The sequence below is a fragment of the Ochotona curzoniae genome, unplaced genomic scaffold (assembly GCF_017591425.1).
Source record: "Ochotona curzoniae isolate NIBS_2020 unplaced genomic scaffold, NIBS_Ocur_1.0 contig_883, whole genome shotgun sequence".
NCBI classification, from domain to species: Eukaryota; Metazoa; Chordata; class Mammalia; order Lagomorpha; family Ochotonidae; genus Ochotona; species Ochotona curzoniae.
In genome coordinates this window covers 4,800,826-4,814,149 of record NW_024466599.1, presented here as the reverse complement: position 1 = coordinate 4,814,149, position 13,324 = coordinate 4,800,826, and the positions used below count along the sequence as shown (strand labels likewise).

At 48.3% G+C, this 13,324-nt stretch overlaps 1 protein-coding gene across 5 annotated transcripts in view; it reads left to right on the top strand.

Moving 5' to 3' along the window:
* Positions 1-13,324, top strand: part of KIDINS220 (kinase D interacting substrate 220) — an 86,564-nt gene that overhangs the window by 70,168 nt on the left and 3,072 nt on the right. For 2 of the 5 annotated variants that reach the window (XM_040992782.1, XM_040992781.1), the window contains exons 25-28: positions 13-126; positions 8,156-8,287; positions 9,624-9,722; positions 10,924-11,157. In XM_040992782.1, coding sequence (XP_040848716.1) covers positions 13-126; positions 8,156-8,287; positions 9,624-9,722; positions 10,924-11,157 — 579 coding nt within the window. Of the gene's footprint in view, positions 1-12; positions 127-783; positions 841-8,155; positions 8,288-9,623; positions 9,723-10,923; positions 11,158-13,324 lie in introns of all 5 variants that reach the window. The other 3 variants (XM_040992784.1, XM_040992783.1, XM_040992780.1) reach the window with 2 other exon arrangements.

Genomic DNA, 13,324 nt, shown 5'->3' with positions numbered 1-13,324 from the left:
GTTTTTCCATAGCCATTCTTTGCCCCCTACCTTTACACGCCAAGGTATTACCCTGGCGGTTCCCAACACCTCATCTCCCGCTCATCCGTAAAAGCGAGTTTGCCCAGGGATCAGAACAATGGCCTAGTAAGTATAAAAGGGGTAACTCAAATCTTAATCTCATAGCAAACATAGAGAGCATTACAAGTTTGGTCATTTGCTTTTGGTAGTAAGAGTGCAACTTATTCTATAAACAGTTTTAAGAAATAGAAATGATTACTAACATAAGATGTATTTTCATTTCTGGTGAATTTTGGTGGAAGGCAATGACTGCTAGCCAGCAATAAATGTCAAATTTCTAAAAGCAGAGGTTCTGGCTGAGAGTAATGTCTGTTACCAAAACTTTCTAACACTAAACCTTTATATCTGCTAATTTCTGGCACTGTTTTAAAAATATATACATATATTATATTGCATATATATTTATGTTAGCACTATGGTATGAAGAAGGCTATCTAAAGAACTCTTCAGTGTAATGACACGAGTTAAAGAGGTCAAGGAAAATGACTCTCATATGCTGCTGAAGCGAACCTGACAACGTGCGTTTCACTTAAGAAAAGCAATTCTGTGAAAATATTCTGATAAATTAGGAGATAAACTGCCGACAGACAGTGCTGCCTCTGGACGTGTGTGAAGGCCCGCGCTGGCAGGATGGCAGGAGGCCGCGCGGGCGCTGCGTGCTCCTGCTTGCTGGTCGTCTGGCTCTCCTCCCTTTCTCACACACTCTCTGTTCTGTGTTGCTAGGAGGTTATCAAGGAGGATGCTGCCGAGGGGCAGGCTGCGCCCGCAGACCCCTCGCGGGTAATGGAGTAGTGTGGTGTGGAGCTGCCCCGCGTGCTTCTGCAGCAGTGATGACTGGCTTAACGGGCTGACAGCCGCGCGCTAACTCTGCCTGTGCAGTGCGATGCGGCTAGTGCAGAGCAGCTCATAAATGAATTAAAAAGCTAACATGTAACCCTAATCCCCCTTGCTTCTCCTGCTTGTCCCTGCTTTCAATGAGAGGTGGGGCCTTTCACGTTTTCTAGTAAGGCAGGGATTTTTCCAGCATCATTGGGAGTGTTGCTGAGATGAGACATGATGGTCCGCTCCGTGGTGACGTAGCCGGTGGTTGATACTGACTGTAAGAGCCCACGTGTGTAAGAGAATGTCCCTGTCCCCCTCGAGACCAGAAACAGACGATGGGAGCAGATGAGTGTCGCTCCGTGCAGAGTTGGCGATGACTCAGTGGCACGGTGCAGGGCTACTTTTTATTTTCTGTGTGTTTATTAAAATTAAATTTCCAGGAAAGCACACGGCGAGATCAGCAAGCTGAGGTGGTTATGTCAACCTTTTTGTGTGCCACCATCTGGACATAGATTGGATCAGAAAGGATTGCAGCGCATGTCACTTTGTGCAGGTGTTCCAGAATGACTTCGGTTAGAGAACCTCCCACACGCAAATTCGTATGAGCAATGCAATTTTTAAGCTAAAATTTTTAGCCAATTTTTTATGCAAGCCATATATCTGAAGAACTGGAGGGCTTACTGCCATGAACATGCTGACGTAGTTGCTGCTGCCTAGCAGACACTTAGAGCTCAGGGTGCCTGCCGGTGCTGTCAGGAACCAGGGGCGGGGCATCAGCGAGTCTTGAAGCAGTGTTTGGGAAGGGGAAATGACGCACTTGCTGAGATGTGTTGAGAAGCTCAGTAACAAAGGATAAGGGTACTTGCTTTCGTTTAGTGAAATTACTATTTACTGTTTTTCTAAAAAATATTAAAAGATAGTTTTGTGATTGAGTGAGCAATACATGCTTACCAGGCTTCTCTTACTTTTAGGAAATTAACATACCAGTAGCACATCAGCTGTGTTTGTAGAAGGTTAGAAGTCAGCAGACGCTTGGTTCAAGCCAGTGAAAGCAGTGGTGGAAATGCAGTGAGGCACACGTAGGACTCGGGGCACTCCATGGCAGGCCGGGCGAGAGCCCTTGGGCAGCAGGGCCTTCCTGTACTCCCGGGAAACCCTGAATCCGGGTCTGCATCTGTTTGCCCTCCTGTCCATGGTAAATCAGGAACAATTAAACAAACAATAACAACAAAAAAACCAAAAAACTAAAAAGGGAGATCATAAATGGGTAACTAGTTATGGGGTTTTTAAAACATGGGTCGTCCCATCTTTTTGTTTTTTTTTTAAATTGTGAGAATTTTCTGCTAAGATTTTGTAAACTTTGTAGATCAAGTCCTTGTGAAAATAATTGGACTTTTTCAGATTAAGGAGCCTTTCTGATTGTAGTTTGTGAAATCCAGTTGATAAGATAAATTATAGATATAGCCAAGTGTTTCACAAAGGGGAGAATTGGTGAGATGCTCCCTTCCAGCTCTTTCCTTTAATTTTCTAACAGGGGAGAGATCTATGCCCAGTGTTATAAATCCATGTAGAAATGTTAGTGCCAGGTCGGGGTGTGCTCCTGGCACCTCCGCGTGGGGCAGGATGGCTGTCCGCCCAGGGAAAGTGTCTGTGGAGGGAGGCGCCTCGGAGCTGCGGCTCATGGTGCCCGGAGAAGCAGGCCTCTGGCCCCACCTTGGCCTTGCCTTCTCTCCTGAGACTCCTGGCCCGTTTCATCGTAGCGTGGATGAAGTGGGTGCAGCTGCCCTGAGGCACACAGCCTGCATGCCAGATTTGGAAGTGGCACCTCACATCGTTATTTCTCTGTGTCAGGCACCTTGCTTGCTGTCATCCCGACTGGTCTGAGTGAAGACCACCTTGGGGCAGAGCCCCCCGGCCTTGGGCACTCACTGCATTGCTGTGAGTCCCAGCCTTCTGCTATGGAAGAAGCAGGCCAGGAGCACTTAGCCTCAGTACTTTGAATAGTTCCTGTGTCTTGCTGTAAACCACCCAGAGGCCAGAATGCGTGCGGCTCTGGAGATTGAGGGCAGCGCTGCTCGTGGAGATCCCGACGTCAGTGGTGTGCCTTGTTCACGTCCATTTTCAGCTTGTTTCCCAAGCCTGAAAGCGTGTCTGTCTGCTGACTGTCTCAGCATTCCCAAGCACATCTAGACTGTTGGGCGGCTCAGCCACGGGACAGTGTTCTGGGCAGTGTGTGGCTGATGGAGTGCATCGCACCAAGAGAGACAGCTGTGAGATCACGAGAAGGTATCGGGGACCGCGAAGCGTCACAGCACAGCGTGACAGTACTTCGCAGTCTGGAAGCTTCCCGGGGAGATTCCCCTGGAGCCTCTCCCTTAGTTCAGTCCAGCTCCTTGGAAGCAGTGGCAGCCAGACCATTCCACAGCACTCGGAGGGAGCCCACTCTGGGGCCCTTGGGACCCGCTCCCCTCGGTGGTGTCTGGTCTCTAACGTAAAACCAACTACTGCTGCTGCCAGCTGCGACTCATTGAAAAGCACCTCCCCCCCCCGCCCCCAGGACAAAATGATAGAACATTTCTTGTCCTTTTTCTTGAATGATTTAATGTTGAGTACTTCTAGTGTCTCTGAGGTGGTCCCTTGGCCCAGCAACATTCGCTGGCACAGGAGGCACGGGGTCTGAGCAAGGGCAGCGCCGGCCGACCTGCCCTCGGGGGCTGTGGGCTGAAGGCTGGCACCAGCATGGTCAGTTCTCTCAGCCCTCTCTGCCACAGCCCTGACCCCGAGGCAGCTGTACCTTGTTGAAAAACCATGACAATAACCAGCACATGGCGTTGTCAAGAATTGCAGATCTGCAAAGGCACTGTTAATATACCACATGATCTCCTGTGTGCTGTTATCTTGAAGATCCATGAAAGCTACTGAGTTAATGAATATATTAAAATCAAGACCTCGGTTTGCTTACGTGGGAGCCAAGCTACAAGTGAGCATCTAAAGTCAAAGGGGGCCCCCTGCAGGCCGTTTCTATCTCCACCACTGGGTTAGGCTTGCGGCCTGTTGACAAACACGTGTGTGAACAAGCCAAGCTGTCTCCCTCTGCTCAGGGGAAGACATGGACAAGACAGGTGGCAATGCTGTGGGAAGGGAGCTGCAGACGAGCGGCAGGCTGCCTCGGGCTTGGGGACGGTGCTCCCTGTCAGCTCTCCCGGATGCCTCAGTTACTTTGGCCAGTAACACATTTTTAAGATTTATTTATTTATTTGAAAGGCAGAGTTACAGAGAGGTCTTTGAGAGATGGCCTGCTCCGCAGATGGCTACAGCAGGCAGCGCTGAGCCAGGCTGAAGCCACGAGCTCCATTCTGCATCTCCCAAGTGCTTGGACCATCGTCCATTGCCTTCCCAGGCACGTTAGCTGCATCAGAGTGGAGCAGCTGGGACTTGAACTGGTGGTCATCTGAGATGGTGGCGTTGAAGGTGGAAGATTAACCCATTGTGCCACACCACCAGCCCTTAGGTCATTTTTTTTTTTAAGATGGCTTTTAAAAATGTAATGCTAAATCTTATTTGCTAACTTAGACTTAGGTAATAAAATGTTTATGGTAGAATAAATTACAAATTCCCAACTGATTAACCATAGTCTTCTTTTGTGTTTTGTAGTAAGCTGTAATTTCATTATATTTTTGTAGGATTCCACACATAAATCCATATAAAATATTAGCTTTAAAAACCTTATTAATCAAAAGTTGATAATGTAGACTAAGAATGAGGTTCCCATGGAGTCCTCCTGATACTGAATACGCGGTAAGATATCTGACGTCCTGTCTTTATCTTGTCCTGTCGGAATGGTGTTGTAAGTTGACCTCCATACAGTATCGTCATCTGTAGGTTAGGAGTATCTGACACCAAACTAACAAGCACAGCAGCATGGTTAGTGACAATCATTGTTTAAAAATTTAAAAAACTGTACATCATTAAAATTATCTTAATTACAATGTTCAAATTGTTTTCCTCCATTACATTAATGATTTCATGAGTTATAAGATTTTTAGGGACTTTTTCCTACAAAATGATTTTAAGATTTTATTTATTTAAACAAAAATTTTAAAAGATTTTATTTATTGGGCCTGGCACAATAGTGCAGTGGTTAAAGTCCTCGCCTTGCACGCCTGGGATCCCATATGGTTGCTGGTTCTAATCCTGGCAGCTCTGCTTCCCATCCAGCTCCCTGCTTGTGGCCTGGGAAAGCAGTCAAGGACAGTCTAAAGCCTTGGGACCCTGTACCCGTGTGGGAGACCCAGAAGAGCTCCTGGCTCCTGGCTTCAGATTGGCTCAGTTCCAGCCGTTGTGCTCTTTTAGGGAGTGAACCTTTGGACGGAAGATCTTCCTCTCTGTCTTTCCTCCTCTCTGTATATCTGCCTTTCAATAAAAAGAAATAAATATTTTAAAAAAGATTTTATTTATTTTTTTATTGGAAAGGTAGAGTTACAGAGGAAGAAGGAGAGTCAGAACCACTTCTACCTGTTCACTTCCCAGATGTTTGCAATGTCTGGAGCTGAGCCAATCCCAAGCCAGGAGCCAGGAACCTCTTCCGGGTCTCCCATGTGGGGCAGAGTCCCAAGGCTTTACACTGTCCTTGACTGCTTTCCCAGGCCACAAGCAGGGAGCTGGAAGGGAAGTGGAGCAGCCAGAACACAAACTGGTGCCTATCTGGGATCCAGGTACGTGCAAGGGGGGGACTTTAATCAGGCTTCTGTGCCAGCCCCAACCTCAAATTTCAAAGTGTATTTTTTAACATGTAGTAGGATTAGATATTTTTTCTTATGATATCATAAGATATACTATCAGGTAATTAAAGTTTTAAATTAAATTTTAAATTTGTGTGTGGTAGGATTCTTAACATTTCATACCAATTTGATTTGCCTGGTTTTCCTATCAAATGTATGGCCCATGACTTAGTCTTTTAATAGGAAAAAATACTAATTTTGAGAGTATAGTTTTAACTACCAAGTACACAGGAATGAAATTAGACTCTCCAGTCCATGTGTGTGAGAGAGAGACAGAGAGAGAGACAGAGAGACCCTGTTGGGATAGATTGTTCATAGTTGGACGAGTAAGGGAAGTGGCAGAGTCTGCTGGGAAATATGATGCTCACTTGATGTTTCATTTCTCGCTGAGTCCTTTCTTCTGTTTTGCTTCTCCTCCAAGCCAGGTGACTCTGGGCGCAGCCGACAGGTACAGGAGCCCCGAGCTTGCTAGAAGTGGCCGGAGGTGGCTCCGTGCTCGGCTGTGCCCGACTCGGCTCATGCAGTGCCTGGGTCTCCTCTAAGTGTTGCTTCAGCCCCGCATGGCCCGCGGCTCTGGCTGAGCGAGTCTGAGTTTATGTAATACACTTACCACAGACGAGAATGTTCCAGAGCATAGTTTCCATCTGATTTCAATGTAAAGTGAGAGCAGTTTTCTCACTGAAGGCTTCATGTTGTGATATGTTTTACAGCCTGGGGAAATTCTGCATTTTAAAGTTTAATAGCTTAAAATAAACTAACATTTTCTGCATTTAGTTTTCTGAGTTAGTGTTTCATCTTAATTGGTTCTGATGTATAAAACCACTGTACTGAAATGATGTGTTCTTGGTGATAGGTCAATTTCAAGTAAGAATGCATGGCCAGTGTTGAAGTGTTGCCTTTTAGATTAGGCTCTGTCCTCAGAGTGTCACGTTTAGTCAGTTTACCTGCTGACCGCTGGTTTATCCTTGCTGTTCCCATTTCACTCCTGCACTCTCTGCATTTCCTGATGTTACCCCCCCAAATCAGTACTTTAGTTGGGGTTCATTTGGTTTCGGAATAACCTCATTGTGCATGGCTGTTTTACAAAAGGCCTGTCGGGATTGTCACGCCCTTTCCACCTGGACAAGCTCGTTGATGAAGTTCTGAGCACACACAGACAGTGGTAGACTGTATTTTGGATAAAATTTAGGAACCTTTGTGTGTGTGTGGTTCTGAAGCTTTCAAAAGTCACTGGTGTGTGTGTGTGTATATGGACATATATAAATTAACTTGTACAGATTACCTGTTCCCTGATGAGGTAGTTACTCTAACTGGTAAAATGTGAAAGTTTTAAAGAATCATGAAAGTAATGCTTTTCTGTTAAAAGGATAATTCCTTTCCAAGCATAATTTTGGTGCTGAATTCTCAGATTCTCTGCAGGAATAACATACACTTTAATAGTTTATGTTTTTCACCCTAAATTGACAAGATTTAATTTGGTTATCTATAGTTACTCTTTCCTGTATAATCAAAAATAGAATTCTTTGGGGGAGTTTTAAAACAATTTTTTATTTTAAAAGTAATTTTAGGCCTAAAGAAAGGTAAATACTGCATTTCCCTGTTGGTGACATCGTCATTAACCGAGTCGGGGAGCTGGTGCAGCCGCGCACCGGCCCTGGTCTCTGCCGTCGGAGCCCCGTGGCGCTCGCACGTCCCTCACGGCCTCGCTGGACCTCAGGAGGAACTGAGATGTGTGTGCCCGTGGCACAGGCAGGGCTTTCCTGAACATTCTGCCTCGCTCTGGGAATGTTTTTCTTTTAAACACTAGGCTTATTTATTGTTTTGACTTATTTCAATGAAACACATTTTTCTTTTTTTTTTTTTTTAATCTTTATTTTAGGACACAACTTAATAGGCATTGGGGTTTCCCCTCCGCCTCACCCCCCCCACTGCTCTCTCCAGCCTTCCTGGTACCCTCAGACGTCCATCTCACTGCCACTGAGGTGTTTCCCAACAATTCGGGGGCCTATCTGTCGTTCAGAACAAATTTTAATAGGGTGCATTTTACTTTCACATGTTTAAAAAAGTAATATAGTGGTTTTGTAGTGACATTGTGCAGCTTGTAAAGGGCGAGTTCTAATGCCTTGGCTATAACATACGACCCATTAAAGCTTCCTGAGTAATGTAGGCGCTGCAGTATAACCTCGTAGACCCTTTTGTCTCTCTGTAACATAGACAGCAGTCGTGTTCCCTCTGTCTCCTCTTCTTAGTGGCAGCCGCCTTCTCTCTTGAGATCCTGCTATAAACATTTGAGAAGTGGGTGCAGGTGTGGTTTCTGGAATGTTCTTAGAAGAGTGTGTTTGATCACTCTAAGATACGTAAAAGCTACTAGTAAGATGTCGCAGTCACTAGATCTCCCCTAACGGCGTTTCCTTGCCACACTGCACATTTGTTTTTATTTGCATCATGTGACTTGTGAGTTGGCTTACGTGTGCTCTTCCTGCCTTGCCTAGGGATCTGGCCCTGCCTCAGGAGCAGCAGTGTCATTGAATGCGATGAACGTGGAGGCCGTGTGTGAGAAACTGAAGCAAATTGAGGGCCTGGACCAGAGCCTGGTGCCTCAGTACTGCACAACCATCAAAAAGGTGCTGGTTCCTCCATGGGCTGCACAGGGCAGGGGCAAGGGGCAGCGAGCCGCCCCTTTGGGGCCGCCAAGGGGTTCTCTGCTGGAATGGGAAGGCTCTAACGGAAACTGAGTTTTTCAGTCTTGTATGTAAAATCGCTTCGTTGCCTCTCAATTTGTAAGTGTGTAGGAAAAAGTAAGCAGTTCTTGTGGTGCTATTTTTGAGGAAAGGACCCTCCGGTAAGCAAACAGGTGAGAAGTTCAGGTTGGAGGGACTTGGCGTGTGTCCAGTGGGGGTCCAGTGGGGAGCAGAGGAGATGGGACGGCTTTTCTTGGGTGTTACATTTTCTTTTGTTGTAACACTGACATGATTATCAAGGTAAACCAAGCTTGTTACTTTTCCCCAGAAATCTCCTGTTTGTCATACAGGTCTTCTTTTCTGTCCTGTCGGTGACCTCCTCGGGCACGCAGGGCTGATGCAATAGTGGACTGGTGTTTCTTCTGAGACCCTGTCCTTGTAGTTCTCACAGTGACTGTGGCACTGGACAGTTCTGCCTGGGCCCACAGGCAGGCTGTCCCTGGGCCAGGCCACCTGTCAGCTGCACTTCCCTGGTGCTGGGGTGAAAGGGCACACTCCCAGGAGGCCTCTGAGGTTGGCACACTTCGAGTTGTCAGAATTAGCAGCATGGCCAGGCACTGTGTTACTGTGTCAGTGTCAGCGTTAAGTCAGGGTCAGGTAGTGGCCGATTCCTCACAGTGATGGTCCCTGCGTGTCCCTGTCTGCACGCCGGCACTGCCCTGCTGTCCTGCAGCAGCTGTCTGCTGTGTGTATGGGAGCGGGATGACCTCTCCTGAAGAGCACCCTGGTGTCCTGCTGACCTTGGCTTCCACTACCACAGCTGGGGCTCTGCCGACCTTCACCGTGATATTCCGAAAATTTACTGCAAATAATGACATCAGATTTTCTCTTTCTAAACTCAGCCAGCACTCATTACTAGCAGCAAAAAGACTAGTTTTCTTATTTAAGAAGACACCCTAGGGACCTGGGGGCACTGTGCATTTTGTGTGGGCTCAGTAACCTGGGAGTCAGTGGGCAGGCATTCCTGCTGCTGGACGCTGTCGCCTAGCAGGTGGAGCAGATCTGTCCACTGGCCTCAAGGCCCGGCGCTGCTGGCATGACCAGGGCCTTGGCTCTGCTGGCTAAGGTTAGAAAGCAAAGGCAGGTGCCCTGCAAGTAGCGGGTGGTAATTCTGGGGCTGGTCTCCAGTTCACTTTTCTAACACTAAATGTAAGTGCACTTTCTAAATCACTACCAGTCCGAATATTCACACTGTGTTCTTGCTTTTACTTTTACCCAGGCAAACATAAATGGCCGTGTATTAGCTCAGTGCAACATTGATGAACTAAAGAAAGAAATGAATATGAATTTCGGAGACTGGCACCTTTTCCGAAGCACAGTAAGAAATTTATAATGTTATAATGTTATTATAGTTACAGTATTTTATTGTAACATTTGCAATAACCTGTAACCTTGTACAGACTGGTACTGATACATATGACACTTTTTTATGTTTACAAAAAAGAGTTTAATTGCTGCACTTGACCTTTGTGTCCAAGCCTGTTGATGGAGAGTAGACGCAACAGCACTCATCACCCTTGGCCTTTGTGGGCATCGCACTCAGGAATGCGGGGGGACATCCGTGCCAGTTCTTCATGGTTTCACTTGAGGAGACTCCCCTGACCCTCCCCTTGTCAGCCCCATTGACCTCTGGGCCTGGGTCTTTGCTGGTATCCCTCCTGGGCTGGCATCACCCAGCTCTCACAGGAGCCTTGTGCGTGCCCCATCCTCCTGGTGGTTGGTGGCCCTGAGCTGCTGCCAGTGAGGTTCCTGGCACTTATGCTTCCTGTTGGCACATCTTTTCCTAGAACAGCTTGGTGGGTTCTTTGCTCAGCTCAGTATAGAAACAAAGAGAACCAGTTGCAGGCAGAGAAGTTTTATTTGTGAAGTGACAGGTGAATGTAGAAGGCAGAGGGAAGGGGACAGCTCCTCCCAGGAGAGAGCCGGGAGGTGGGGGCCTCGGGAAGGGAGAGCGGGAGAGACGCCGAAGGTTGGAGGAGGGGCTTGGGATTGTAAGTGCTCCCTGGCCTCTCCCTGTGTGGGAGAATGGTCTCAGCCTGCTAGGAAATGGCTGGGCAATCTTATACCATCCACTGAAGGCATGGTGGGCTCGGAAGGTCTCACTCACTGGGCACTAAGCCTGCCCCACTCTGCGTGCTGCCTTGTCTGCTGGCCTCCAAGGTGAGCCCAGGGCTGGCCCGGGCCCCCTTACCCCCTACCCTATGGTGAGGCTTCTGGGGGAAGTCCTCTCCCTACAACAACTACACTCCATCTCTGGTTTGATTAGATACACACAAACTGCATTTTGTTTTGTTCTCAAGTTTAAAGTAACGTGATGAATATGAATAAGACTCCCACTGCTGCCTGTAGTAGGAGAAAGGAGAGAGAGCAAATGTGTGAATGCGCTGGGAAGTCACTCTCGGAAGTGTGCTTGCTTCTAACAGATAGCTTTGTAACGTGTGATCTTTTAAAACCATTTGTAAAGCATTTAAGATCTGATTTGTCAGTGTAGGTGGTTATGATTCTTTCCTTCTGTTAAGATACTGGAGATGAGAAATGCAGAAAACCAGGTGGTCCCTGAAGACCCGCGTTTTCTTGGCGAGAATGCCGGCGGCTCTGTGGCCCATGGTGAGCCTGCCCGTCGCTCCTCACACGAGCTGCCACACACCGAGCTGGCCAGCCAGGCTCCCTACACACTCAACTTCAGCTTTGAGGAGCTGAACAGCCTGGGCCTGGACGAGGGGGCCCCGCGCCACGGTCACCTGAGCTGGCAGGTGGGTACTGCAGGCACAGTCCTGTTACTCGGCTCGCAGGGCTGCCTGGGGATGCCTGAGGATGTTCGGCTGCAGCCTCATCCCGGGTTCCACAGAGACGCACCCTGTGCCTGCGTGGGCACAGCAGGGACACAGCAGGGGCACAGCAGGGGCGCCGGCTCTCGGAGCTGTGTTCCCCGGGGCAGGGACGGGGACAGCCAGCAAGGCAAGGAGGAAGAGCTTTGCCAAACAGGAAAGAGGGCTGCGGCCTGGTGGATGGATGGGAACTTGGCCTGGCAGTTAGGTGCAGGCTGGCTTTTCTCGTGCTGTTCTCATGTGACTGTCCTTGAACCTGGCTGAGACTGACCTTCCCTGGGGACTGTCTACACGTTCTGCTGAGCGCCGGATTTTGGCTTCTCAGTGCATACACACCCTTCCTAGATTCTTTCTGTATTTGTTTGCTTGTTTCTTTCTCTCATTCAGATTTAGTTATATGAAAGGCTGAATGATAGAGGGACTCATGCACACACTGAGAGGGAGAAGGAGGAAGAGCTTCCATTGCTGCTCACTTCCCAGTTGGCCACAAGGGCTGGGCTAAGGCTGCCCTGAAGCTTCAGCCAGTCTCCCGTGTGGGCAGCAGGGGTCTGAGGACTTGGGCCACTTTCTTCTCCCTTTCCAGATGTATTACAGGGAGCTGGATCGGAGCAGATGAGCTGGGACTCAGGCAGCACTCAGCAATGGGGTGCGGCAAGCCTAACCTGCTGTGGCTCAGCTCAGGTCCTGGAGATGACCTTAGAAGAGGAAGGGCAGGCACAGAAGGAGCAACAGTGAGCTGGGAGCCAGTGGCCAGGCCCCGAGACCAGCAGACGTGATGGAGTGGCCCCACTGGGACCTGGCTGGTCCCAGCTTCAGACTCTCCTGTCCCCTGGGAACCCCTTTCCACTCTGACCACAACCCTAAAGACTCCAAGAGAGCTTCTGTGGGTAGCAGTGTTGCTACCAAGGTCACTGTGTTACCAATGAGGATGGAAACGTTTTCTGAATATTTGTTCATTTAGTTAAACAAACTGCACAAACCATGTTTTTATGAAAAATGACTGCAGAGGGGGGCTTTAGAGAAGTTGTAAAAAGTTGCTCCTTTTCCATGAATTTTTGAAGTCCTCTCATTTTTTCCAGACAAAATTTCATGACAGTGGTTTTGTCTGGCGAATCCCTTTACTTCCCTGCCTCCTGCTGGGCCCTGGACATGCCCTGGACCCCTTGGGAACGTGAGGGGAGAAGGCCCCCGCCCGGGGTTCTCGAAGGCGCTCCCAGGCTGTCCATGGTGCCTGAGCTGTCGCAGGGACGCTGGGAGGAGTGCCCAGCCCGCCACTGTGTCTGGTCTTCGTGCTTTGCCCTCGCCCTTCATCTGTGTTTCCTCTCCTTAGTTGTTAGTTTTCCTGGGATCTAAAGGAGTTTTCACCTTCAACCTGCACGCCTGACATCGCGCTTTTATGAGCGCCCCGTTCCTCCGTGCCATGGCCTCTTCGTGGCCTGGTGGCTTCTGTCTCTGCTCCCTGAGGGTTCCCCTTTTCTCCTGTGCTCCTCTTGGAGCCCCTCGTTTGCCTGCTGATGGTGCTGAGTCAAAGTTTGAGGGCAACTTTCTGCCAGCCGAGTTGGTGAGGCTCCTTTCACCCTTGTTGGGTTTTGGGCTGTGTCTCAGGCCTTCCAGGGGGGAAGTGTTCATTTTCTCAGTGAATAGGATTGATGTTGATTTTTGCCTTAAATAAAACCTAAATATAGTTATAAATGCAAATGTTATGCATTCTTTTTAATGAGTCTTTAGACTTTTAAATTTTGACCAAAAAACTAATTTCATTAAAATTTACATGAGTGCCCAGCACAGTAACCTAGTAGCTAAAGTCATCGTCTTGTGTGTGCTGGGATCTCATGGAGGTGCCGGTTCATGTCCTGGCTGCTCCAGTTCCCATCCAGCTCCTTGTTTATGGTCTGGGAAAGCAGTCAAGGATGGCCCAAGGCCTTGGGTGTCTGCATCCACATGGGAGCCCCGGAAGAGGCTCCTGGTTTGGGATCAGTCTTAGCTTGGCTGTTGTGGCCTACCTGGGAAGTGAGCCAGCAGATGGTTCTCTCTCTGTGTGTCTTCTTTTTGTAAATCTGCCTTTCCAATAATAATGAATAAATACTTTTTA